Source organism: Heteronotia binoei, chromosome 2, assembly GCF_032191835.1.
Source record: "Heteronotia binoei isolate CCM8104 ecotype False Entrance Well chromosome 2, APGP_CSIRO_Hbin_v1, whole genome shotgun sequence".
In the NCBI taxonomy this organism is placed as follows: Eukaryota; Metazoa; Chordata; class Lepidosauria; order Squamata; family Gekkonidae; genus Heteronotia; species Heteronotia binoei.
In genome coordinates, this window is record NC_083224.1 from 97,701,785 (window position 1) to 97,726,525 (window position 24,741).

General features: G+C 42.6%; 1 protein-coding gene across 3 annotated transcripts in view; it reads right to left on the minus strand.

Moving 5' to 3' along the window:
• Window positions 1-14,000: 14,000 nt before the first annotated feature.
• The window catches only part of AKR1A1 (aldo-keto reductase family 1 member A1), a 49,525-nt gene continuing 38,784 nt past the window's right edge, over window positions 14,001-24,741 (minus strand). For all 3 annotated transcript variants that reach the window (XM_060231707.1, XM_060231709.1, XM_060231708.1), the window contains 5 exons: window positions 23,714-23,909; window positions 21,477-21,676; window positions 18,768-18,840; window positions 15,390-15,476; window positions 14,001-14,153 (listed from right to left, as the gene is read on the minus strand). In XM_060231707.1, coding sequence (XP_060087690.1) covers window positions 14,088-14,153; window positions 15,390-15,476; window positions 18,768-18,840; window positions 21,477-21,676; window positions 23,714-23,909 — 622 coding nt within the window. In that variant the 3' untranslated portion in view covers window positions 14,001-14,087. The remainder of the gene's footprint in view (window positions 14,154-15,389; window positions 15,477-18,767; window positions 18,841-21,476; window positions 21,677-23,713; window positions 23,910-24,741) is intronic.

Consider the following 24,741-nt stretch of genomic DNA (forward strand, 5'->3'; position numbering starts at 1 on the left):
CAAAAGGTGGGTACTGATCTATTCATGTGGCAATCCAATGATTATTTCATAGTCACTATTATTCACTTTAGCCAGAAGTGTGCACGCTCTAAAGTACTACTAGTAAATCAGTGATTGCATGCCTGAAGGGAACATTTGCACAGCATAGTATTTCCAAAGATACTTTCCAAAGAGCTTTCAATTGATAATGCCTCACAGTTCCCTTGCCCAGAATTTAGACAGTTTGCCAAAGACTGGGATTTTCAGCACACCACATCTAGTCCAGATTTCCCTTGATCAAGTGGACTTGTAGAAAGGTTCAGACTATCAAAAACTTGATTAAGAAAGCTTTTGATGCTGGTGGTGACTTACATAAATCACTTTCAATTTACAAAAGTACTCCTTTAGAAACTGATTGGTCCCCTGCTCAGCTTTTAATGGAAAGACAATTAAGGAGATAATTTACTAGAACCTATTAATAACAGTTGCTGGAAAATGAAAGGAATTCAGAAGTTAAAATGGAAGCTATGCTTTGACAGGAGATCTCATAACCTTCTCAAACTTAATCCAGGAGATAGTCTGCATGAATAATTATTTGGCTTAGCTGAACACTCAAGGCACATAATACAGCAGAGTCTATCTGGTTAATTTGTGCAAACAAGAAATAAAGTTACACACTGAGCATCTTTATCTTTGCAAAACTAATATGTCCTTTATTATAAGGAATTCTATTCTAGACAGGATACAGATAGGATTCTAATCAAGTTTAACTAGCTAGTTTGGACAGAGATGCAGAAAGCTTGTCCTGCCCTCATGCTGTCAAGATGGAGAAGAGTAGAATGGTGTGGAGAGAAGGTGTTAGACCAGCAGGAAGGAAGATTCTCTGAGAGTAGCAAACTACATTTCACAGCAGTAGAGGGAAGGATTATTAGGGTTCTCCTCTGTCTGTCTCTCTGACTCTCTATAGTCCCCCTCTGAAGTCGGAGGCTAAGAGACAGTGCGAAGTCCTTCACAAAAGATATGGCCTGTGGGCTGGAACTGGTCCATCTGGGGCTTTTTATCTGGCCTGCAAGCAACTGGTGTGAGGAAGTTGCAGGGGGGGTGGTCAAGCAAACAAAGCCAATCCAATTCTGGCTTCAGTACTGTGGGACAATCTTGTCTGCAGCAGTCAAGTAGAACCCCTTCGCTTCAGTTGCACCCTCACTGGTAAATCGGAAGCTGCAACCACATTCATAGCAGCTCAGGGTTCCAGGGTGAGGTCACATAACTCTCCACTCCAGGGAGTTCCAGAATGCTGTCCTGGATGGCCAAAGCACTAGGGGGTGCAGATGATCCAACCAGGTAAGAACCCCAGATGGGCCAGTTCCAGCCCACAGGCCATATCTTTTGTGAAGGACAGCTGTTGGCCAGTGGTGCTGCCATATGGCTGTGCTTTGACCCATGGGGGGTATTCTGCAACAGTTTCTTCCACATATTGGGGGCCTAGTCTTTCTACCAAGCATATAACTTGATGGCCAGGCTTCCCTCCCCCATGGACTATCTGGTGGATACATCAACTCAAGAGTTTACCACCTGCTGTCCTTTATAAAGTCTGTATCTCTGGCACACATGACCTGGCCTGACAAAGTGACATTTATGTCAGATCTGGCCCTCATAACAAATTAATTTGACACCTCTGCTCTAGAGGAACCAGAAGGCAGAAATTCCATCAGCAGTCAACTGACATGCTACAGATGAACATCAAACACATGTCCATCAACAGACAAGTCTATTAGATATAGCCCCGGAGCCACCATTGAGGCACTTGATGAGGAGCATAAAACCTCCAGAACAAATTATCGAGACATGTTAATCAGAACGCTAAATATGTTGGTTTTCATTCCAATAGTTGTTAAATTGTTGGTAATTTCTATAAAAGGATTTTATAAAAAGGTAATTTTTATAAAAAGATGTTGAGGAAGATGTGGTAAAATTTATAATTTCAAGATATTCCTTCATATTAGTCTAGTGTGTTAATTTGAAGACATTCCCTAAAGTCACATGTTCAAGTAGCCAGTTCAACTGGTTGAGAGTGCTTGCATAAACCTGTTAGAGTTGCTCCTTAGATTAAAACTGTTCAAACGACTCGTTGTTCTACTGGTCTCTGTATTAGAAGCCAGACACATCACACCTTGTGTACAGCTAATTTCTCCTTCCCTAACAGCAGCTGCTGCCAATTCCTTATCTTGTTCCAGCTCTTCTGCTAACACTGGTTACCACAGGCCATGCTCCCTGAGCCCAACAGTTCATTCTTTTTCATTTTCTTTGGTTCCAGTATATGGAGTTGGAAAGGAATGGGGAAATATCTCTTTTGAACTGCATATGACTGACAAATGGCTCCATTGCCACAGGTATAACATCCTGCTACAAGCCACATTGACTTATGAAAACTGTGGGGCTGGAACATTGCAAAGTTAATAACTAGTGTTGGTAGTCACATTTAAGTCTCAAGCTCCTGAAATAATTCTTCCTGTAAGGCAAATGGTTGCCTTACAGTTCAGATAAACAAGCATTCTTTGTCATTTTCTTTGGTTTCAGTATATGGAGTTGGAAAGGAATGGGGAAATATCTCTTTTGAACTGCTTATGACTGACAAATGGCTCCGTTGCCACAGGTATAACATCCTGCTACAAGCCACATTGACTTATGAAAACTGTGGGGCTGGAACATTGCAAAGTTAATAACTAGTGTTGGTAGTCACATTTAAGTCTCAAGCTCCTGAAATAATTCTTCCTGTAAGGCAAATGGTTGCCTTACAGTTTAGATAAACAAGCAAGTAATTGAATTTGATGATAGCTGTAGAGAAGCAGAAACACGTGTGTAATGGACTCAGGCAGTTAGCCTGGAAGCTGAGAACAGCTTGCACTGATTGACTGGGCTTCAGCCATGGTTATGAGAATATATTGAATTGCAAAGAAACTTGAGGGAAGAAAAACGCCACAGAGTTCAGTTGAGTTTTAGTACTGGAACAATTCAGTTCAGTCTGAGCACTGGAAGAGTGCAGCCTTGGTAGTGAAGCTGATCAGTTGTGTAAAGCAACTGGAAAGGAGCTGAGAACAGCCTGTGGGCTGAGTTCCTTGGTAGACAGAATGGAGTTAAAGTTTCTGTCAGGGAGAGAGTTACTGGGAAGAAGGGGGCAAAACCAGGCACCTTCTGTGAGGAGAAACTCTCTGAGAAGATCTGTCAGCATATCGGGGCAGACTGCTGGTCCAATCTAGAACACTCAAACACTCATGAAAGACTACATTCTTGTGGCTAGGAATAATCCTAAAAAGAACAGACTGGGATTCTCGCTGGGTGGCACACACAGGACTGAGGGGCTGATTATAGCACTCATAAAGTGTGAGTCCTGTATGCTACTGGGTGAGTCTGTGAGGGAGTATTTATTTGGCACACATCAGAAGTCCTCAGTGTGTATGGCAAAGAGTGCGTGACTGTTTATTATTTTTATGATTTAAAAAGCCCAAGTTTAGGGGATAAAAACAGGTTGCTTACCTGTAACTGATGATCTTTGAGTGGTCATCTGTGCAGTTCCACAAATGGGTTTTCCGCCTGGAACGAACCCGACCTCGGAGAATTTAAAGCTAGCCTAGGCATTTATTTTGGCGCGCATTCCCTCTCATCCTGGGGAGCAGGCATCCACTGCGCATGCCTGGAGCGAGGGGGAGGTGCTCCACCCACCCAGTTTCTTCTAGCCACTGTATAGAGAAAGTTATCAATAAGGTAGCGTATAAACCAGCAGCGGGGAAGGCTGGGTGGGCGTGTGTGACTGCACAGATGACCACACGAAGATCATCAGTTACAGGTAAGCAACCTGTTTATCTTCATTGTGGTCTCTGTGCAGTCCCACATATGGGTGACTGGTAAGCTGAAGTGCACGGAGGTGGGTGCTGGTTCTGAAAAGGAACGACATGAGTTAAGCATGTATATAGATACAAGGTATTGTACTTACAGTAGAAGAGACTGTAGGCTTCAATCAAAGATAGAGTAAAGTACAGCTTGTCCGAAGGATACGTCTCGCCGGGCACAGACGTCTAAGGCATGGTGCGTGGTGAATGTCGATGTAGAAGTCCAAACCGCAGCGGCACAGATGTCTTCCATCGGTACGGCCTTACAGAAAGCTGAGGACGTGGAAAGGGCTCGAGTGGAATGACCTCGCAACTGTTCGGGTGCGGGCTGTTTAGCTAGTTGGTAGCATAAAGCAATAGCGGCCACAACCCACTTCAAAAGTCTCAAGGTAGAGATTTTGTGTCCCTGTTTAGGAGTTCCATAGGCTACAAAAAGCCTAGAATCCTTACAGAAGGGGCGTGTCCTTTCAATATAGTAAGCGAGGGCCCGATGTACATCAAGATTACGTAAAGTTCGTTGTCCTGCGTCACTAGGTTTCTGAAAAAAGGAGGGTAGAGTGATCGACTTTCCCAGATGGTAAGGTGAAACGACCTTTGGTAGGAAAGTAGGGTCAGGACGTACAACCACTCTGCCACGGTGGAAGACAGTGTAAGGTGGGTCTGTCCGAAAAGCACAAACATCGCTAACTCTTCTGACAGATGTAAGTGCCACTAGTAGTGATGTCTTCCATGATAAGAAATGCAGTGGAATGGATGCCATTGGTTCAAAGGGAGGTTTCATTAGTTGACTCAGACAAGAGATAAACTCCACGTAGGTTGTAGTTGACGAACTGGGGGTCGTAGATGCAGAATGCCCTTTAGGAAGGCTCTTGCAGCGGGATGAGAAAAAACAGTTCGTCCTTCAATATGCGGGTGAAGGGCTGAAATAGCAGCCAGGTGAACCTTTAAAGAGGAGTAAGCCAGGCCTGAGTTAGAGAGGGACAAGGTGTATGACAGGATCTGAGTTACAGAGGACGATTTAGGCAGAAAATTGTGTTGAGCAGCATACTCTGCAAATCGCTTCCACTTTTGAGAGTAAGACTTTCTGGTGGACGGTTTTCTGGCATTTAATAGGACATGTCGGACTTCTGCAGGAAATTCTAGAACTGATTCTCCAGGCAGTGTCGCAGAAGTCCCGGATCGTGATGTAGGACCTTGCCGTCTTGTTGCGAAATGAGGTCCCGGGTTTGAGGGAAGTGATGAAATACACTGTTGGAGAGAAGAAGGAGTGTGGTGAACCACAGCTGGCGGGGCCACCAGGGTGTGACTAGGATGCAGTTGGTCCGGTCTGATCTCATTTTCTGAAGTGTTCTTGTTATCAGTAGAATGGGTGGAAAGGGATAGTGTAGCTGATGGAGGAAGGCATCTCCCGCAGACTGAGTTGATGGAGGGCCCTGGGTATAGAAGTGTAGGCATTGGGCATTGTCCGGAGAGGCAAACACATCTATGACCGGAACTCTGAACATTTCGAAAACTGGCTGGAGGTAGCGTCGTTTGAGAGTCCATTCATGGTCGTTCACGAGTTGGCGACTTAGTGTATCTGCTTGGGTATTTTGGATTCCCGGTAAATGAACAGCTGTTAGATATATGTTGTGAGCAATGCTCCAATGCCAGAGGGCTAAAGCTCATTTGCATAGCTGGACAGATGCAGTGCCCCCTTGCCGGCTGATGTAAACTACGGTTGCAACGTTGTCTGAAGTGACCTGGATGTGTAGACTGTGAAGAGATCGTAGGAATGATTTTTGAGTGCCCTGTGGACCACCAACAGCTCTAGACAATTGATATGGAGGGATTTTTCATAGGCTGTCCACTGTCCTTGTACCATTAGTGTGCCAAAGTGGGCTCCCCACCCCTACCTGTTGTGACAATGGCTGACGGAGGTAATCTTATGAATGGCATCCCCACCAGAAGGTGATGTTCTATTGTCTACCATTCCAGTGCTGGAAGGATGTGATGTGGAACGGTTAATAAAGTTAATTGGCATTGTTGATGCGGATGGAACGTCCGTACGAACCATAATTGTAGGGGTCTCATGCGGAGTCTTGCATGGCAGAGGACGGAAGTTGTGGCCGCCATGAGACCCAGCATGCGCTGAGAGCTGTCTGGGTAGGATGAGATATGATGGTAGTGGCCAGAGATTGAATATTGTGAACCCTTTCTGTAGGAAGTTAGGCCTTGTGGGGTACCGTTGATAGGCATGCGCCTATGAATTGGATGTCTTGTGTTGGGACAAGATTGGACTTTTGAAGGTTGACTTGAAGGCCCAGTGATGATAGAAGTGCTAGAGTAGTGGAAATGTCCTGTTGAAGTTGCTGTTGAGATTGAGCCACAATGAGCCTGTTGTCTATGTAAGGATATATGGAGATTTTTCGTTGACGAAGCAACGCCGCCGCCACTGCCATACACTTCGTAAAGACTCTTGGTGCTGTCGATAGGCCGAAAGGGAGAGAGCAGAACTGATAGTGTTGGTTCCCAACAGCGAAACTCAGGAATCTTCTGTGGCAATGGTTAATGGTAAGGTGGAAATAGGCGTCTTGAAGGTCTATGAGTGCCATCCAAGCATCTTTGGGGATTAATGGGAGAACAGACTGCAGGGTGAGCATGCAGAATTTTTTGTACCGGATATGACGGTTGAGTTTGCGGAGGTCCAATATTGGACTTTGTCCTCCATCCTTCTTTGGAACCGGGAAGTATTGAGAATAGAACCCTGTGCGATGGAATTGCGGTGGGATTGGTTCTATGGCTGCCTTGGCCAGCAAGGCAGCGATCTCTTCCTGGAGAGGTAGAGAAGGAGGGGTACGTATAAAGCGATGATGCCTCAGGGGCAAATCGAACTCTATGGTGTAACCCCTGTGGATGATTGCCAGGACCCATGAATCTGATGTTATGGATTCCCACATGGGGTAAAAGGGGAGCAGTCTTGTTGTATGGAGATGGAGACAGTGTGGTAGAGATGGAGGTGGTACTAGCAAGTCAAAGAGACTGTTTTGAGACAGTAGTCGCCTTCTTAGTCGGTTGTGGTCGAGGTCGTTGATGGAATGGTTGCTTAGCTGGTGGAGCTTTGCGTTTCCAGTAGTCGGCCTGTCTGGGTGAACGGGGACGCTTGTAGAAGGATGGTTTCCAGCCTCTTTGTCTGTTGGATTGAGGCTGTTGCTGACTGACCCCTAATCTCTTGGCTCTCTTCCTGCTGTCATCCACTGTAGTTAGAATGTCGTCTGTAGTCGCATTAAAAAGACCTTGACCATCAAAAGGAAGATCTTCAATTTTGAATTTAATGTCAGGCTGAAGTGATGAAGAGCGGAGCCAGGCGTGCCGACGTAAGGCGATGGAGGTGGCCATGGTTCTAGAAGAACAAGCAACAGCCTGGCAGACCGAGTTAATCTGTCGTTTGCTTACTCGGGGAGCTCTTGTAATATCTGTGATGCTTGCTTCTGTGCAGGGTCAGGTAAAGACGGAACCAGTGTATTGAGTTGAGATGTTAAATGAAAAGTATACGCTGAAAAGTAAGCCAGATAATTATGGATCTTGGAAGTGGCAGTCGAGAGGGAGTAAAGTTTTCTTCCCAAGATGTCCAACTTCTTACCCTCTTTTTAAGGTGGGACAGGATGACGTGTTTGTTTTGACTTTGATGATGAATGCACAATCATCGAATTGGGTGCAGGGTGATTGAATAAAATTTTTGAATCCGGTGCATGTATCTTATATAAGGATTCAATCCTCTTAGATGTAGGTGGTACCGATGCAGGCTTGTCCCAAGCCTCCTTTAGTCCTTCCAAGTGGACGGGTAACATAGGTAAGGATCCTGCAGGTAGGTCCGCATGGACCAGGTCATGGACCACATCTGATACTCTCGGTAGGTCTGTGGTAAGTTTTATGTTGAGAGTATCTGCCATGTTTGTGAGCAGGTCCAGGTATGCTTTGGATCCCTCAGATGGAGAGAGGTCAGCTGGCTTCGTAATGTCAGACATAGGTGATGTTGGTGAAGAGATCGATTGTGAAGACTCTGAATCCTCGGCATCGGAATCCTCTGGAGCATCCATGGGAGTCGTAGGACAGTCATGTGTAGGCGTAGACAATGGTAAGGCCTTACTTGTGAGGGTAGGATGGTCAGGTTGTAGTGTTTGCTGCTTTGATGGAGCAGATGTTGAAGGAGCCGGTAATGTTTGCTTCGGTTCCTGACTGAAATGTCAGGGTCGATAGTAAACTTCTTCATGGTACCGATGATGGTGTGCATCTTCATGGTACCGAGGTTCAATGTGCCTGTATTGCTGAGTTTCCTCACAGTACCAAGGTTAATGGAATTCCTCACGGTACCGAAGTCGATGTTCCACAGATGATGATCTAGAGGGTCTGTAATATTGATGGCGTTGATATGGGGATGGAGATCTGGATCTGGACAGGCTATAATAATAATAGTGATCCCTATGCCGACTTGGAGACCGTTCGAGGTACCAATGAGCTGGGGATTCCCGATGAAGTGAGGAGACGGCAGAATCTTTGAATGTACGCGGTGCTGAAACCTCACGGAATGAATGCATCCCAAGTAGGTTGGCTCGTTGAGCTTAGAGTTGAGGTGACGGTTCCAGAGACTCAGTGGCCATGATGTCTTCAGTCAAAGACTCGTGAATAGATGGCGACTGGGATCGTATACGGATGACTTCGTCAGTAATAACATCGGTAGGGATCAAGAGTTCGGGTGGAACAGTCAGTGCCATGGATATCGATACCAAGGTGGAGGTCGTTGGATGCAAGGTCATGGTATCCAATGGTCTCGGGTCCGAGTGACTCTTCGAAGCCGACTTTGATGTAGATTTCGACTCCGAATGTCGTTTCGACTAAGATTCCAAGCAGTGTTTTTTCTTGGAGTCGTCCGACTTCTTAGTGTGTTTCCCGGACTTAGGCTTACTGGGAGCCGATGCCACGGAAGCTGCCAGTTTGACCACGTCCCTTTGTGGAGTCAGGGAAGGTGGTGAGTTTTGGGACCCAGAAGCATAGGACATCACAGGCCGCAATGAAGACTCTAAGAGATGACTCTTCAGTTTAGCAGCGCGGTTTTTTCTGGCCTGCTTCCTGAATTGGCTACAATGGGTACAAATGTCAGTCCTGCGGGCCTCCCCCAAACAAAATAAGCACAGAGTGTGTCTGTCTCTTGAGGGGATTTTGGTCCCACACTGAGTACACTTTTTGAAAGTCATTTTAGGATCCTTCCCTTCCATACACCCGGGGGGGGGGGGGAGGAGACGGGATGATAGTAAAGAAAATAAAGTTTTGTTTTTTGTTTTTTTAATGATGCCAGTAGAAGTCTGAAGAAGACGACGACGAAGCAGGTATTTGTGAAAAAGGTAGCAAGGCTAGGTGAAGTTGAGGAGACGCAACGAGGAGAGACTATTCCGAGCGGCGGTTAGAAAGAAACTGGGTGGGTGGAGTGCCTCCCCCTCGCTCCAGGCATGCGTAGTGGATGCCTGCTCCCCAGAACGAGAGGGAATGCGTGCCAAAATAAACGCCTAGGCTAGCTTTAAATTCTCTGAGGTCGGGTTTGTTGCAGGCGAAAAACCTATGTGTGGGACTGCACAGAAACCACGATGAAGATTCCCATCTCTAGATGTTTAGAGATTATTTTGATAAACATCTGCCTGCCAACTCATTTGTTTATAGTCTTAATTAATATTTCATTCTCTCCCTTGCCTTTTTGTGAACCAATAAATACCTTTTGGTTTTAAATTTAAAAACATTTGGTGCCTAGTTTATTTTTCTGACAGTTTTCTTTGGTGTGCCTGAGGTACTGGGTGAAGGTGACAGGAAAAAAAATTTATAGTGGTCACCCTCCCAAGCTGACCCTGACTGATTCCTCAAATGCCACTATATATACCATGTATATGTGTTTTCTATATTAAAGTCCTTCCACTTTGGTCACAGTAATAAGGCTGAGTACACAGCCAAGTTTCTGAATGACCAGTCATATGAACAGAAAGAGTGTGCTGAGAAAAAACAGCAGAACAAACGAAACGCATGAGTTGTTCTGTGGTGTACATTAAGATAATCAGCAAGACAGTGATGGTGACTGGCCACTTTGCTTTTCTGATTTAACATTGTCAACAATCTAGAGAATTTTAATAGCAGCTTACTGCGATGTTATTTATCAGGTGATGTTACTTTGTTCCATGCCTTTAAAACCTTCAGCTGCCCATTTCCACAAATTAAGCCTTTATTAAAGGGACAGGACATTTTTTCCTCCAGGCTGTTATTGTCAGCCCAAACCCCAATTAGTCATGCAGTTGACCAAGTGACTTCAAGCCAGTCATTCTCTTTCAGCCTAACCTGTCTCAGAGTTCTTAGAATGAGACGAAGAGGAACAGCACCACGTACCCTGCCCTTCCTTGGAAGAAAATTGGGATAAAAATGTGATTCGTAGAATTTATGTTAAGGAAGAATTTTTAAGATTTCAGAACTTAAAAACAAACTTTGATAAACTATAAACTTATCAGGGTGTAAGATCATTGACAATATTGTCTAAGCTGATAGGTATAGCTTTGTACACATATGTATGCAACACTTAACACTCTAAACTCACAAAAACAGAATAGGTAGATAGGAAACCCAATTTTCTTCACCTGAGCCACCCCAAACAGGGCAGTATAACATCAGAGGCTAATCTGTTACTTGCTGAACAACCATGACATAAGGGGAAACTTAACAGAAGTTTGGAGGGTGTACTAAACTTTATATGGGGACACAGTTTTGCCTGAATAGGCAGTGTCAAAACTTCACTACCTTAATTTCTAGAATAGTTTATTTTCTTTTATTTGTATCCTGCCCTTCCTGCAAAGTGGGCTCAGGGTGGCTTACATGTAGTAACATGAGGAAAACAGAAGATAAGGGTTTAACAAATCCAGATATTTAAAATTCAGATTCTGTGCTAAAACAAAGTAACATTTACCACCATGATAGAAACCTTCTGAGCAGTAACACACAGATAGAAACCTTCTGAGCAGTGTCCTGGGATGCTGAGCTACTAACTATTATAGACTGAGTTGACAGCAGAAGAGGCCAAAAGATTGAGTTTTGATGTCCACTGCCTCAACTGAAAGCCTGGTGGAACAGCTCTTATTTTATAGGTTCTGTGGAATTGCAGTAAATCCCACAGGGCTCTGATCTCAGATGGGAGTTTGTTCCACCAGGCTGGGGCCAGGGTTGAAAAAATCTGGCCCTAGTTGAGGCAAGTTGGATGTACTTCAGGCCAGGGATAACCAAACGATGTTGATTGATTGAGCATACAGTGCTGAAAGGCACATAAGGGAAGAGACAGTCTCTGAGATATGCAGGTCCCTGGCCGCATAGGACTTTAAAGGTCAGCACTAAAACCCTGTACTCGTGAGAACCAATTTGGCGTAGTGGTGAAGTGCATGATCTCTTATCTGAGGTTTGATTCCAACCTCCTTCACTTGCACCTGCTGGAATGGCCTTGGGTCAGCCACAGCTCTCGTAGTTGTCCTTGAAAGGGCAGCTGCCGTAAGAGCTCTCTCAGCCCCACCTACCTCACAGGGTGTCTCTTGTGGGGGGGGGGGAGGAGAAGGTAAAGGAGATTGTGACCACTCTGAGATTCAGAGTATAGGGTGGGATATAAATCCAATATCTTCTTCTTGAACTGAATCTGGTACTCTATAGGCAGCCAGTGCAGTTGACAGCACACCAGCTGAATGTGAGCTCTCACAGTCATCAGCACATACGCTACCATATTCTGCACCAAGTGCAGCTTTCAGGACAAGTTCAAGGGCAGCCCTGTGTTGAGCGAGTTACAGTAATCGAGTCCAAAATTGCATGGATCACTATAGCAAGGTCCTGGGAAGTGAGATAGGGAACCAGTTGCTTGACCAGCTGGTGAAGATGATAGAAGGCTGATCTTGCAGTAATTTACCTTCAAGTGGTGACAGTGTGTTAGAGACTGGTACAACCTGGATTTGTCTGTTGTTGTTCTATCTCTTTGTAACTTAGCTAAGTGGCCATAAAGTTTGGAAAGGTATTTTTGAGTGGATTGTATTTTGATAGCTGTGCAGAAGTCAGAACAAGATGAATGAGGAATCAGTTTGGAGATCTTCTAATGCTCTGCAGCTGGAAAATGAACCAGCCTTTGGTAGATTGCTGCCAAGCTACAACAGGAAGAAGACCCCTGTGTGCACAGACTGTAATAGCAATGATGATGTATTTGGTTGTGTCTCAAGAGTTGTTACATTAAGCAATAAATCTCCCAGCTGCTCATGACTTTTTATATTCCTAAATTATTTTTTCATTCTAACGTCTGTCCTTCCGAATTACTGTGACAGTATAAACACTTACCCAATAGATCACAATTTGCCTTCCCCTTTGATCTTGTTTGATATTGGAATGGAAGAATATAAAGTTGAACATCCAGTCTAAGAAACATTCTTAGAGCAAAAGCTAGCTCCATGTAAGCATGGAGAGAAAACAGGGACTAAAGGAACACTTTATGATGGCATTATAACAAGAATTATGTGACACTTTGTAACTAGGCTTTATCACTGTCTTAAGCAAAACATCAGATCAAAACTAGAAATTACAAGTACTGTAAGAAAATATTTCAAGGAACATCTTGACAGAAAAAAACAAAATGACTAAAGAGATAACATCTGATACAATAATAAAAACTTGGTGAGCTTATATTGCCCACTGAGGGAGGGTAGGAGAAGGAAATATTCCACTTGCATTGCTATTGTGACATGTCAGTATGCCTCCACATGGTGGCAGCATCCACTAGTGCAATCCTATGCAGCGTTACTCCATTAAATCTATTGATATCAATGCATTTGGACTGGAAGAATTCTGTATAGCATTTGATGTATGTACTACAGTGCAGTTCTATTTTAGTGACTGCTGTGTATTTAGTTTAGATAAATCTATATGAAGAGGACATGGAGTGGTCACCTCATGATAGTAAACTTTCCCCAGGATAACCAAATCCCTTGCTCAGCCTTAATGCTTTGAAGTACAATCTCTTGCAAGTCACAACCTCTCAATTTAATGCATTCAGCACATGGTTGTGAAGAAAAAATGGGATAACCCTGCTTCTTCCCCGTTTCTACCTACCATACTAGTAATCATTCTGCTTTCTCTAAGCAGGAATGCAGTTCTAGCTGGCTTGGCCAGGGCTCCGGCTCAAAAAAAGGGTCTCTGGCAAGGGAAGGCACAAGGCAGCCATGTACTCCTAGACCACATGCTCCATCCTCTCTGCCACTTCCAACCTCCAACAGGCTTGCAAAGAGAGCAAGAGATGCAGAGCTGCCCACGGGTTCCCCCTCCTGGGAGAAGCTGGGTCTGCCGCTGCCAAGCCAGCTGGAACTGTGTTCCTGCTCAAAAAAAGCCCTGGTTAGAAAGCAGAATGGCAGGGGTGGCCAACGGTAGCTATCCAGATGTTTTTGCTACAACTCCCATCAGCCCCAGCCATTGGCCATGCTGGCTGGGCTGATGGAAGTTGTAGGCAAAAAACATCTGGAGAGCTACCGTTGACCACCCCTGTAGTATGGTATTTTCATCCAGCACTAAAAGCAGAAATAATACCAAGCCTATTCCTCTGCTTCAAGCTGTATTTGTTACAAGATGGCTTCGGTTATAAGGATGTTTTGTGTTACCATCCTGGCATTTTAATAAATTTTATCCATTGTTTTAATCAATAATGTTGTATGTTGTACTATACTGATTGTAATTTTATATGTTGTTACCTGCCCTGAACCATTTTTGGGAGAACAGGTTATAAATGATAGATAAATAAATAAATAGAACATATTCAGGATCAATTCTATTAACATTATTATCACACCCCAAGTGTCACTTTGCTAATTTTGGATCAAGAGAAGAGATATAGATTTTTGCTATTTTACTTTTTAGAACCTTCACTTTGTGACCTTTTATCTCTACTTCTTCCACAGGTATTATCATTTCCATGGCAATCTTGGCACAGATTTTGAAATGTGGTTATTTAAGATCTAATAGAATGTTTAATGTTACAGAATTTTAAATTATACATGTTTATCAAAACTGTGCCATTAGTAAACATCAAAAAGAATACAACAGAAAAAAGGATTTGATTTAGATTTTTTTAATATAGAAAAACTGTGGCAAAAGAAACCTTGAGTGTAGTTTCATATTTTGTCTTACACACTGCAGGAGTCAATAGGGCTCATTGAAAGGATAGAGGGGATGTCCAGCATCCCTTGCTACCAATTTGCCATCCACCTATGAAACAGAAAGAGACAGTCAAAATAAAGTACTATCACGGCTGAAATTGCAAAGGCAACTAGATTTCTCAATCATTTGTTTACAAATAGTGGCAAAATTGTTCTCTCTCTTCTTTTGGCAGCCTCTAGAGTTGACCCTTCTATTAAGTGCAAATTGCTACAGTTACACCTTTTTGTTACAGCAGCAAGACAACTGTTACTGAAGCAACATTCATTGTTTTGCTCTGTTTTTGTTTTAAAAACAATTTGGACCAGAATTGTCTTTGCATTTTGTAAGATGGCAATTGTAGGTCATATATATTGTATAAAAATAAAAGTTTTGGAAGAGATGATGTGAAACAATAAGGAATCCGAACATATGCAATCAAGGTATAAGAAGATACTTAAGCAGAGAGGAAGCAAGCTTGATACCATAACCCTCTCATCACACAATATTTAAGAAAACCATCTATCATTATTCCAGATTTCCAGTATTTAAAATAGCTGTCTCATATCTTGAGAGCCACTAGAGGACATGTAACACAAACAATACTATGTACAATTATTAAGATTTTAAAAAGAAACTTGTTCTGAACACAAATAAAAATAGCAGCTACAAGGCAGCTTCCAAAAAAGTTACATAGTGGAAAAATACTTGATGCTCATAGCCTCTTGTTTTCTTAGGCCTACTTCATAATGATGCAGATTTTATGGCTGCAGCTAAAAATTACTTCTGGATCTATATGCAGAGGCCATAAAACTTTCAAAACTACTGACTACATGGATCAGCCTGATTGCATAGAAAGTTCCCTCTCTGTGCTACTGGTACAAGAGATTTTCTGGTATTTAAAGCCTATCTGTTTGCTAAAATGCCCACAGAGGTTGTAGTCCTGGCTAGTACCATACAGAAGTACTTTAAGATGGTACCATACCACCTACATCAGATCTGAAGCAGCTCTTGTGGTTTTTTAAAAAGGCTACTGCAATGATTTTGGCCAAGTGTATAGGGTACTGTTTTTAAATTAAAGCAAAGGGTATATTGGTCTTAGCCAAACTCAAATCTCAAAAGATTACCACATCTTATAAATTGTTTTCTGCTTGGGTGGTTTTTAATTTAGAGAGCTGACCTATAACCAAGAGAGGAAATCATGAAAAGTCTGAGTCTGACTGAAGGAGCAGAACACTAAACATATTCAATGTAGGCTTATAAAATATAGTGAAAATGCCTTATACAGCACTGTACAGACAACATTACCGTGACCATTGGAACGATGTATCGCCAGTTCTTATTTAGGCTCCCAATATAGCTCATTTCTTCTGCTGTTAGCTTGAAGTCAAACACCTAAACCCAGAAATAAATGCTTTCATTATTTAATCTTATTAAATAACACATTATCTGCCTTTCTAGCAACTATATATGCTATATTCCTCTTACAGAGGGTACACTGATATAAACCTTGTTAAAGAGATCAGTGGTATAAACATTTCTGCTTTAGTTATTCCTATGTATAGATCGTTAGCAGGCCCTTCCCCTCACTTGGGGTGCATTCACACTACACTAAATAATGCATTTTGCAATTGGATTTTTACTATTCTTATGCAGTAAAAATCCAGTTGCAAAATGCATTATTTAGTGTAGTATGAATGCACCCTTGAAGCAACTGTTACTTAGTATGTCAAATGGACAGGTTATATAGAATATAGTTCATTCCCAGTTTCTTTGAGAGTCCCAACAAGGATTTCCAGCAAGATATTTACCCTGTTTCTCATCTGAAAAATCCCATGACCAAGGTTATTACCACTCAGTTTCAATACAGCTAGCTACAGAAACACTAGCTGGGTGAGTGACTGAGCCCTGAATGAGAGGTATGGAAGCCTGGAAAGAGTTGCTGTTGGTATGGAAACCATGGAATTCTTGGTTTGAAGCTACTGATATGGTTTTCTATTAAGCATATTATGGTTCAGCTTAGAATTACTGTCTGTACCCATTCATCTTATACCATGGATTGAACAACAATCAAATTCCTTCAGTTCTCTCAGAAATAGCTGTTTGTTCAATCAATCAGTAAATTGTTATTCTGCCTTTCCTCCATAGCGCTCAGGACAGTATGCACATTATCTTTACAACTAAGGACAGTCTACTCCCATGTCATCCTACTCTACCTTTGCTGTCACTTTCAGAGGCCCTGTTTTGGGTGGTCTTCCCATCTATGGCTACCTGGGTGGCAACCCAAGGAAGGGCCTTTTCAGTCATGGCACTGAAATGTTGAAACTCCCTCCTGAGGCAGATTTATCTGTCTCTTCATTCTGCCTCTATCATTCTCTTCTGCAAGTGGATGAAGACTTTTGTTTTGTTTGGTGTTCCTTCACTAACTGTCTTTATGTTTTGAGAGAGAGAGAGAGAGAGAGAGAGAGAGAGAGAGAGAGAGAGAGAATGAATTTAAATGCTGTATTAATCTTCACAACATGTGGACCCTGAGTTGGGCAGGAAGGCTGCACAAAAATGTTTTAAATAAAACATCCTGTAAAGCAGGTTAGCCTGAGAAAGAATGACTGGCCTAACATCACCCAGTGACTTTTCTGGCAAGTAGGGATTTGAACCTGGGCCTCCTCAGATCTAATCCAACATTCTAACCATTACACCACACTAGCTTCCATGATAGATATTTAGATACATGGGTTGTATTATTCTGTAGCCCTCTTCTTCTCCTGCCAATCATGCTCTGTTCTCACATCCTCTTCTTGCAGTTCTCTTAAATTTTACAAATGTCCAGGATTCAAATGCTCTCCTGTCTTCCATCCTCTTGACTTAACAAGTTCTGTACCACCTTACAGAGAGACTACAGAGGAGTAAATGTCTTTCTAATGCTCAACAGAAATTTCACTGAGGATGGGACTGGGTAGGATGAAAGATGGAATTGCTTTTCTGTGTTCTCTTGCACCTTTAAAAATGTTTTTGACTCAGACAAAGGAGTTGCCTGCTCTAGGAAAAATATTAGCCTTGCAGGAAGTCATCTTAGTCCTGCCTCCTGTCATCCCAGAAAGAGCAATTTCAAAATAAGCAAAGAGGTTACCACATTCATAAGAGAAAAAATTGAAAGTCACAGGCAGATCAAAAGCAGTAGCTACTTGTATAGATCTGCTCAAGCAACCTGTAATATAGCCAAAAGGAAATCAGTGTGTGTGCAGATCAGACATGTAATTGCATTTGCAAGAGCTACACACCTGTTTACCCACACAACAGACCAAAATAATGTTTAAAAAGATTTATTTTTGCTTAAACTTAAAAGGAAAGCCTTAGGAGAAACATCAAAAAGATAATGATCATATCATTTTAATCCAAAAGAAGAACACATGTGAACAATGTTTAAAATTGAATTTTGAAAGGCTTTATTAACATAAGGGCAGACAGTGAATTTATGTCCTGTCAGTAATACACCAAGAACAAAGCAGGAAAAGAAAGCCTCTTTAAAGCACAGGATAACCATCACAAGTTCTACAAACAAACATTTAGACTGCAAGGCCTAGATATTCTGAACCAGTAGTTTAATATCTAACATCAAAACAAACCAGGAGCCTGAAAGCCAGCTGATTTACTCACAACAGTGTACTGATGCTGTCACAAATTTGTCCTGGTCCTGTGTGTTCCTACATGCACGGTACATGATTGCTTGCATGTAAAAGCATGTTTCTTTTTGTGCTACCACTCCAAGTTACAAAATCCAGTCTATCACGTAACCAGTGCCTGGGGAAACCCTGGTAAGGCTGCCTCTAAGCAAGTACAAAGGGAAGCTTTCCCAGTAACTTAGCTCCTTCATGCATGCATGTTCTTAGCATGCAGGAGTTGTTTAGTCATGTGGATAGAATCTGAATCAAGATCTGTTTTCTTAAACAGAAAGAAACTTTATTACCACATATCAAGTTAGAATATATACATGGAAATGGCTCTCATGCTTAGTGAGACAGAGCTAAGGAAAAGATAAAACATATGTCTGTCTAAGTTACAATACTAGACAGTTACCTTTGGTGATAGCAAACACATTCTGAAACTCCCTACTGTCCCCTTTGAAGAGGAGTTTGGGTCCCAGCATTTGGGCAAAGTATCTGAACAAAGAACAAAGGGAGATTCTGCCTTTTAAAAAACTTCTGCCTGCTTTGATGGTAGTTTCCTCCAATCCAGAGCCAGGGCTCCTGCCCTCATGGAAGATACTCCAAATTCTTCCCCAATCAGGTTACCTGGAAAGTACCACATGCTCCATGCTACAGACCAGGTTTTACAACCTTCATTGATCCTTCCCCCTTGTATGTTAGGTGAAATGTGTTTATCTTGGGCATTTTATTGTCCTCCTTCATGGGCAAATAAACTGTGGCCATGGTTTCAGGGATTCTTTTGATGCTTTCCAAAACATCTTCTCTCTGAATCTACCACAGATGCCACCTAGAGCAAACTGGAAACGGGGAGATACAGTAGCTCTAATGAAAACAGAGAGATGTTCACCAACCACACTGTATGATGCTGCTTTGCTTTACTTATAAACTATTACCAAGGAAAGACCAAATGGAAGTCTTTCCATTGCTAGTCACTTCTATTTGCTCTCTCCTACTGGAGGTCCAAGCAGAAAGCCTCACTAACCTGGAGATTCTGCAGGATGCGTGCAGGAGTCACACTCTTGGGGATAACAATCACCTTGCGCTGCACTTGCCATCTGTAATACGGATAAAGAGAGCATATTATTCCTCCCACACAGTCAAAGCAACATTCAGTGGTTTAGCCCAGCAGGGAAATACTAACTACTACTTTCCCCAATGTTTCTTCAGGCCTCTTATGCCTTTTAAGGCCCATTCAGGACTGAGATCTACACAGTGTCGTCTTAACATGTGGAGCTCCAGACTAGTTTGTTTGAAGTAACCACAGTGGATTCTCAAAGTCAGTGACTCCCTTTTAAGAAGATGCACATACTCAAACCTTTCCATTAAAGCTAAAGCTAAGAATCTTGATTAGGGATGGGCATAGACCAAAAAAATTGGGGTCTATGGAGGTTCATGAATTTCATGAACCACAAACTTCCACAGACTTTCCTGATTTACAAACCAGTTTGTGGTTCATGGAGTCTGTGATGGGTGTGACTCAGAAGTGGGCTCAAAAGGCACTTAAATGCCTCCTGAGCTCACTTGTGGCACCACACAACAGCAGTACAGCTTCAAAGCGTTCCCTGGGTGCCAGCATGTCTGGCCCACAGATGGCTCCAATGGACCAAACTGACCACCTAAAAAAAACACGGTCCATGGGCAGTCCATCAAGACTGCAAATGCATGACCAGGCAAATGGACCACGAACTGCCCCCCTGGTCCATGACAAAATATGATTTGTGGACCAGTCTGTGCCCATCTTTAAACTTGATACAATGTTCTCCTTTCTTACTTGTGAGCTTCTCATTATCTCCAGGATTTCTGTTCTTCCTATAACTGGGCTTGCAAGGAGCTGAGCCTGTCTTTTATTTTTTTAGTTGTCGCCCACCCAAAGGGCCTTGCAGCCGCTTACATTAAAACCATATAAATAAGTTAAAACAACACAAAATGGTAACAAATATAAAATACTAACATTAAAGTATTGTAATATGTGGCTAGCATCATGCTGTTAACAAAAACAACCCAAATGTGGATTATACTCCAAAGGCCAATCTAAACAATTAAGCCTTGCATGCCCTGTAGAAATTAAACAGCAGGGCACAGTTATCATATGAGAGTGCATTTCACACAGCAGGAGAAGAAGATGATATTGGATTTATATCCCGCCCTCCACTCTGAAGAGTCTCAGAGCGGCTCACAATCTCCTTTACCTTCCTCCCCCACAACAGACACCCTGTGAGGTGGGTGGGGCTGGAGAGGGCTCTCACAGCAGCTGCCCTTTCAAGGACAACCTCTGCCAGAGCTATGGCTGACTCAAGGCCATTCTAGCAGGTGCAAGTGGAGGAGTGGGGAATCAAACCTGGTTTTCCCAGATAAGAGTCCGCACACTTAACCACTACACCAAACTGGCTCTCCGCAACTGAGAAGACCCTTCACTTGGTAACAGCTAACCATGTCATCCTGATGTTCTGTAGTAGTCTCACCAGGCACCCCATTCTCTTAGCCCCCGCAACAAAGATAATCTTCAGAAGCCCTGCTCTGGATGCTCCCACAAAGTTGAGGTAGGTGGCAAACGCTATGTGGTACCATGTTTGTGGAATAGCCTCTCCTAAAAGATTAGTCTGGCACCATCTTTGCTGGCACTTAGATGCCAGACAGAAACTAATTTTGTTTTACATGGTTACTGCTCCTAGTCTTAATTTACCCTAAATCTATTCTCTGGTTTTGCTTCCTTCTATAGGATCTGTTCATTTAGCAGATACCTCTGTGTGGTTTCCCTGTTGCTGGTGTGGCTGCTGACAAGACACAGTGGCAACGGGGCTTCCACAAAGCAGGATTCTCTGCAGTTTCACTGGCTCAGTCCCCCTGGAGCAGCCATCTTCCTTCCCCACACCACTGAGGCTTTTGCAATTTTTTTTTAAAACATGCACTAGAATATTGAAATGTTGTTGCAGCGGTATGCATAACAGGTTTTCCGCATTCTCATTTAATATAAAAGAGTAACTATTCCCTTCCATTGCAAATATACGGTATGTCTTTCCCCTCATATCTCAGCAAGGGAAAAGCCTAGAGACTTGATTTTTAAAAAAGAAAGAAATCTAGAAATTCAGATAACCTGTTACAAATACTGCTGCAACAGGGTATCAATATAACAATATTCTAGTGCCAATGGCTGCCATATAGGTGGGAAAATCCAAAATTTCTCAGCAACAAAGCAGGTTTGAGAAAGAGGAGAGAAAAGCCAAGGAAACCCTAGGAGGGGTACAGATGCACCACAATGGTGTGGGGAAGCAGGAAAACACCTCACTTCCCAACAGCAGTGAACCCAGAACAAACCCAGAACGAATGTCTGTGTGAAAATGCCTTTTCCTTTGCTGTTTAATCTAATCTGGTTTTTTTTTTTAAACCCTGAATTCTCCTTGTCTGTTTTCATTACTATTGTGAGCCACCTTGAACCACAGTGGGAAGGTAAGATAGAAATACATCTCATAAATAAACAAGCAAGTTCACAAAAATCTTTAATCAGTAAGGAGTCAAAAGCCTGCAGCATAAGAAGTGAAAAAGAAGTTCAAAATGTTTCCTCGCAGTTAAGAAACAAGATCATGAAACAGAAAACTGGACTCTTAAGTATACATTTTAATAATGAGCCACTCAGAAAATTGATCTAATAGAGCCACACTATTATTTCAGCTAACTGCCAATCAATTATTACCTGAGCAGGATTTGTGCAGGAGATTTACTATATTTTTCAGCCAGTTTTTTAATTCCAGGTTCCTCCAAAAGAACTGGCTCATCTGGGTGCTTCCACATTCGATCAGGCGAGCCAAGAGGGCTGTATGCAGTTACCACCAGGCCTCGCTGATGGCAATGAGCTATCAATTCATTCTGGGCTAGGTAAGGGTGACATTCTACCTATTAAGGCAACATGCAGTAATGATCAGATTGCTAAAAAAAATCACATTAGAAAGCAGTTTCCAGGGGAAATTTTCAACACTGACTGTGAGGCCAAGATAGTCCTACACAAGCTACTTCCCAGTGACAGATGTACACTTGCTAGCCACACTGTATTTTCACACCCTGCATTGGCCCCCACCAACCTGCATTGTAGGCAGGATCAGGTCACAAAGTGCCAGAACCAAATAAATGTCAATATGGCATTCTCACGCCACATGATCCCCAAATGGAAAGACCTCATACTTCTCATGCTAAAAAAAAAAGCTGAAGAGTTTTCACACTAAAAAGCTCTAAGGCAGGGGTGCAAATTCATTTGTTATGAGGGCTGGATCTAACACAAATGAGACCTTGTTGGGCCATGCCGTGTGTGTCATAAAATGTAATTAATGCCAGGTAGCGGAGGTATAAACTTTATAAAGGACACAAACAAACACAATCAAAGGGATTTTTTTACTTAAAATTAAATCATGCTTAAAACATTAGCATTCTTGCTATATTTTGTTTATTTAACAGTCTCCGACAACTGACACCTCTTGCTCTGAACTGTTGCATCAAAACGTCTATGCTGTAGCTATCTTGAGTATGCTGTTGAGGTGTGTTATCTAAGCTGCAAACGTACTTTTGATTTATTGACATTCATTACAGAAATGTCATGCTCAATGCTCTGAATCTAGGACCCATGGGAAAACATAAATGGCTGGGCTTTGTGAGTTTTTGTATGCAAATTGTTTTGTGTGCTAATCAAGAATATGTGAAGGCATCACAACACAGAGTGAGGGCTATATGTTTGTCTACAAACTATAGGCTGATTCTGCACTAACTTTGCTCCACACCAGGCTTCTGTTTCTCTCTGGAGCAAGTCAGCAATTTCGCACCAGCTGCTCCGCATCGCCATTTTGCGCAGGGAAAACCCGCGATTTGCTGTGCCGCAGTGTAAACCTGAAAAAAAGGTTTACGCTGCAGTGCGGCAAATTGCGGGTTTTCCCCACGCAAAATGGCAGTGCAGAGCAGCTGGTGCGAAATTGCTAGCTTGCTCTGAAGAGAAACGGAAGCTTGCCGCGGAGCAAGGTTAGTGCAGGATCAGCCATAGTCTTCCCAGAAAAATAACTGCAACTCTTATGAGGCAGTGCAAGAATAGAGAGAAAGCCATATATACTGGTCAGTATGAGCCTGCTGTATGGAAAGCCCACATTCAAAATCCTCAGTCTACGGAGGAAATGTGCTGTGTGAAATTGTATGGACACACATCTACCTCACTGGCCTGTTGTTATTCCTCACTTAAACTTTGCTTTCCTACTGAGAAAGACTGGCTCATGAGAGCATGAATACAATGAAAAAGGGAAAGCAAATCCAGCTGTATCCAGGAGAGCCACAGAACAACAAGCCCAACAAAATACATACACATACTGTAGCAAGGCTATTCCATAGTTACCGCTCGCCTGCTACTGTAGCACAGAGCACATACTCGCCAAGTATTAATCATACCAGCTGGGTCTCCTTCTCCTGCAGTGGCCAGGGTGAACGAGAATGGCCAGCAGGTAAGGACACTTGTCTTCTTGCCTGCCTGTCAATGGGATCTCCCTGCTCCTCCCTCTCTCTTCCCACTCCTTCCTCTCTCTTCCCTGCTCCCCCACCCCGCAGGATTTCCCAATGCCCCACCAACCAACATTTTAGGGCTACGCCCCTGGTGGAGGGGAAGTTGAAGGATTTTGTACCTGGTTTTTAAAAAGGAAAAAAAAAAAAACAAGCACTCTTTTTGGTAAATGTTCAAGTTGCCGAAACCTATCTTCAAAGGAGGAAGTGACAATTTTCTCCTTAAATGACTGCATGTCTTATTTGTCCTGGACTTTCCATTCTCAACTTCTGCTGCAGTTCCTTGCCACATCCCTACCTCTCTTCGGTTCCAACAACAATCCTTATGGTTCATTTCTCATAGATTTAGAAAATTTTTGACTCAGGAAGTGATCTGCCTCTTTTCTCGTGCTTCTACCTTACCTGTAGCACAGCTGGTTTGACAGAAGCTACACTGAGGATATCATCAATCTGACAGCTATTGAAATTGGATAATCCAATAGCCCTCACAAGGCCTTTTGAAATAAGCTTCTCCATGGCTTTCCAAGTTTCCTTATAGTCAATGTAATCATAGCGCATCGTGCCATCAGGATTCTTGGGGAACAGGTTGTCTCCTCTTCTATTAGGTAACAGATATAGTAATAATATTAAGCCTACTGGAAGCAAGTTAATGTACATTTCATAAAATCCAGTACAGAAATGGCATTTCTTTCTTCTCATGTTACTATTCCCACTTACTGTTTGAGCAACTGGTTTATACATAGCAAGTAGATGGTTTTAGTACTGCTCTGCAGGCATCAGTTGCTTGGACAAGACATTCTTGAACAAGAGAGAGCCAGCATGGTATAGTGGTCAGAATGCTGGACTAAGATCCAATAGTCCCAAGTTTGAATTCTAGCTCTACCATGGTAGTTTGCTGGGTGTCCTTGGGCCAGTCTCACACACACTCTCAGCCTTACCTAAAGATGTAAAATGTCCAGAAATATTGAAGCCATGGGGGAAAAGTCTGTTTCTCCACCAGGTTGTTGTTGTTTTTTGGGGTGGGGGGGTGGGGGACTATACATTTTTGGAAAAATTGAAATATGCAATACTTTCCTATCAAACCTAGACTTCTTTTACTGATTGAACAATATAAAATGCACTGTTTATAACTTATAAAATGTTACCATTTGTGAAATTTGAAAGTATGAATGTTGTCATTTTCTGTAAGAAAAACTGAAAGTACACCCAATACTTGAGAAACCGTGGCAAACTGCTGCACCCTGCTGCACCCTATGCTACCATAACACATATTTCTTTAATTTTTGCCATCTGAGACACAGGAAAACAAAAACACTGAAGGCTGAAAACAAAATATATTATTTGGACAGAAACTCTCAGGGCCACAACAGATAGCATGTTTGGATATTAAGCTAAATTTTATAACATTGAGAACACTGAATTTAATAATG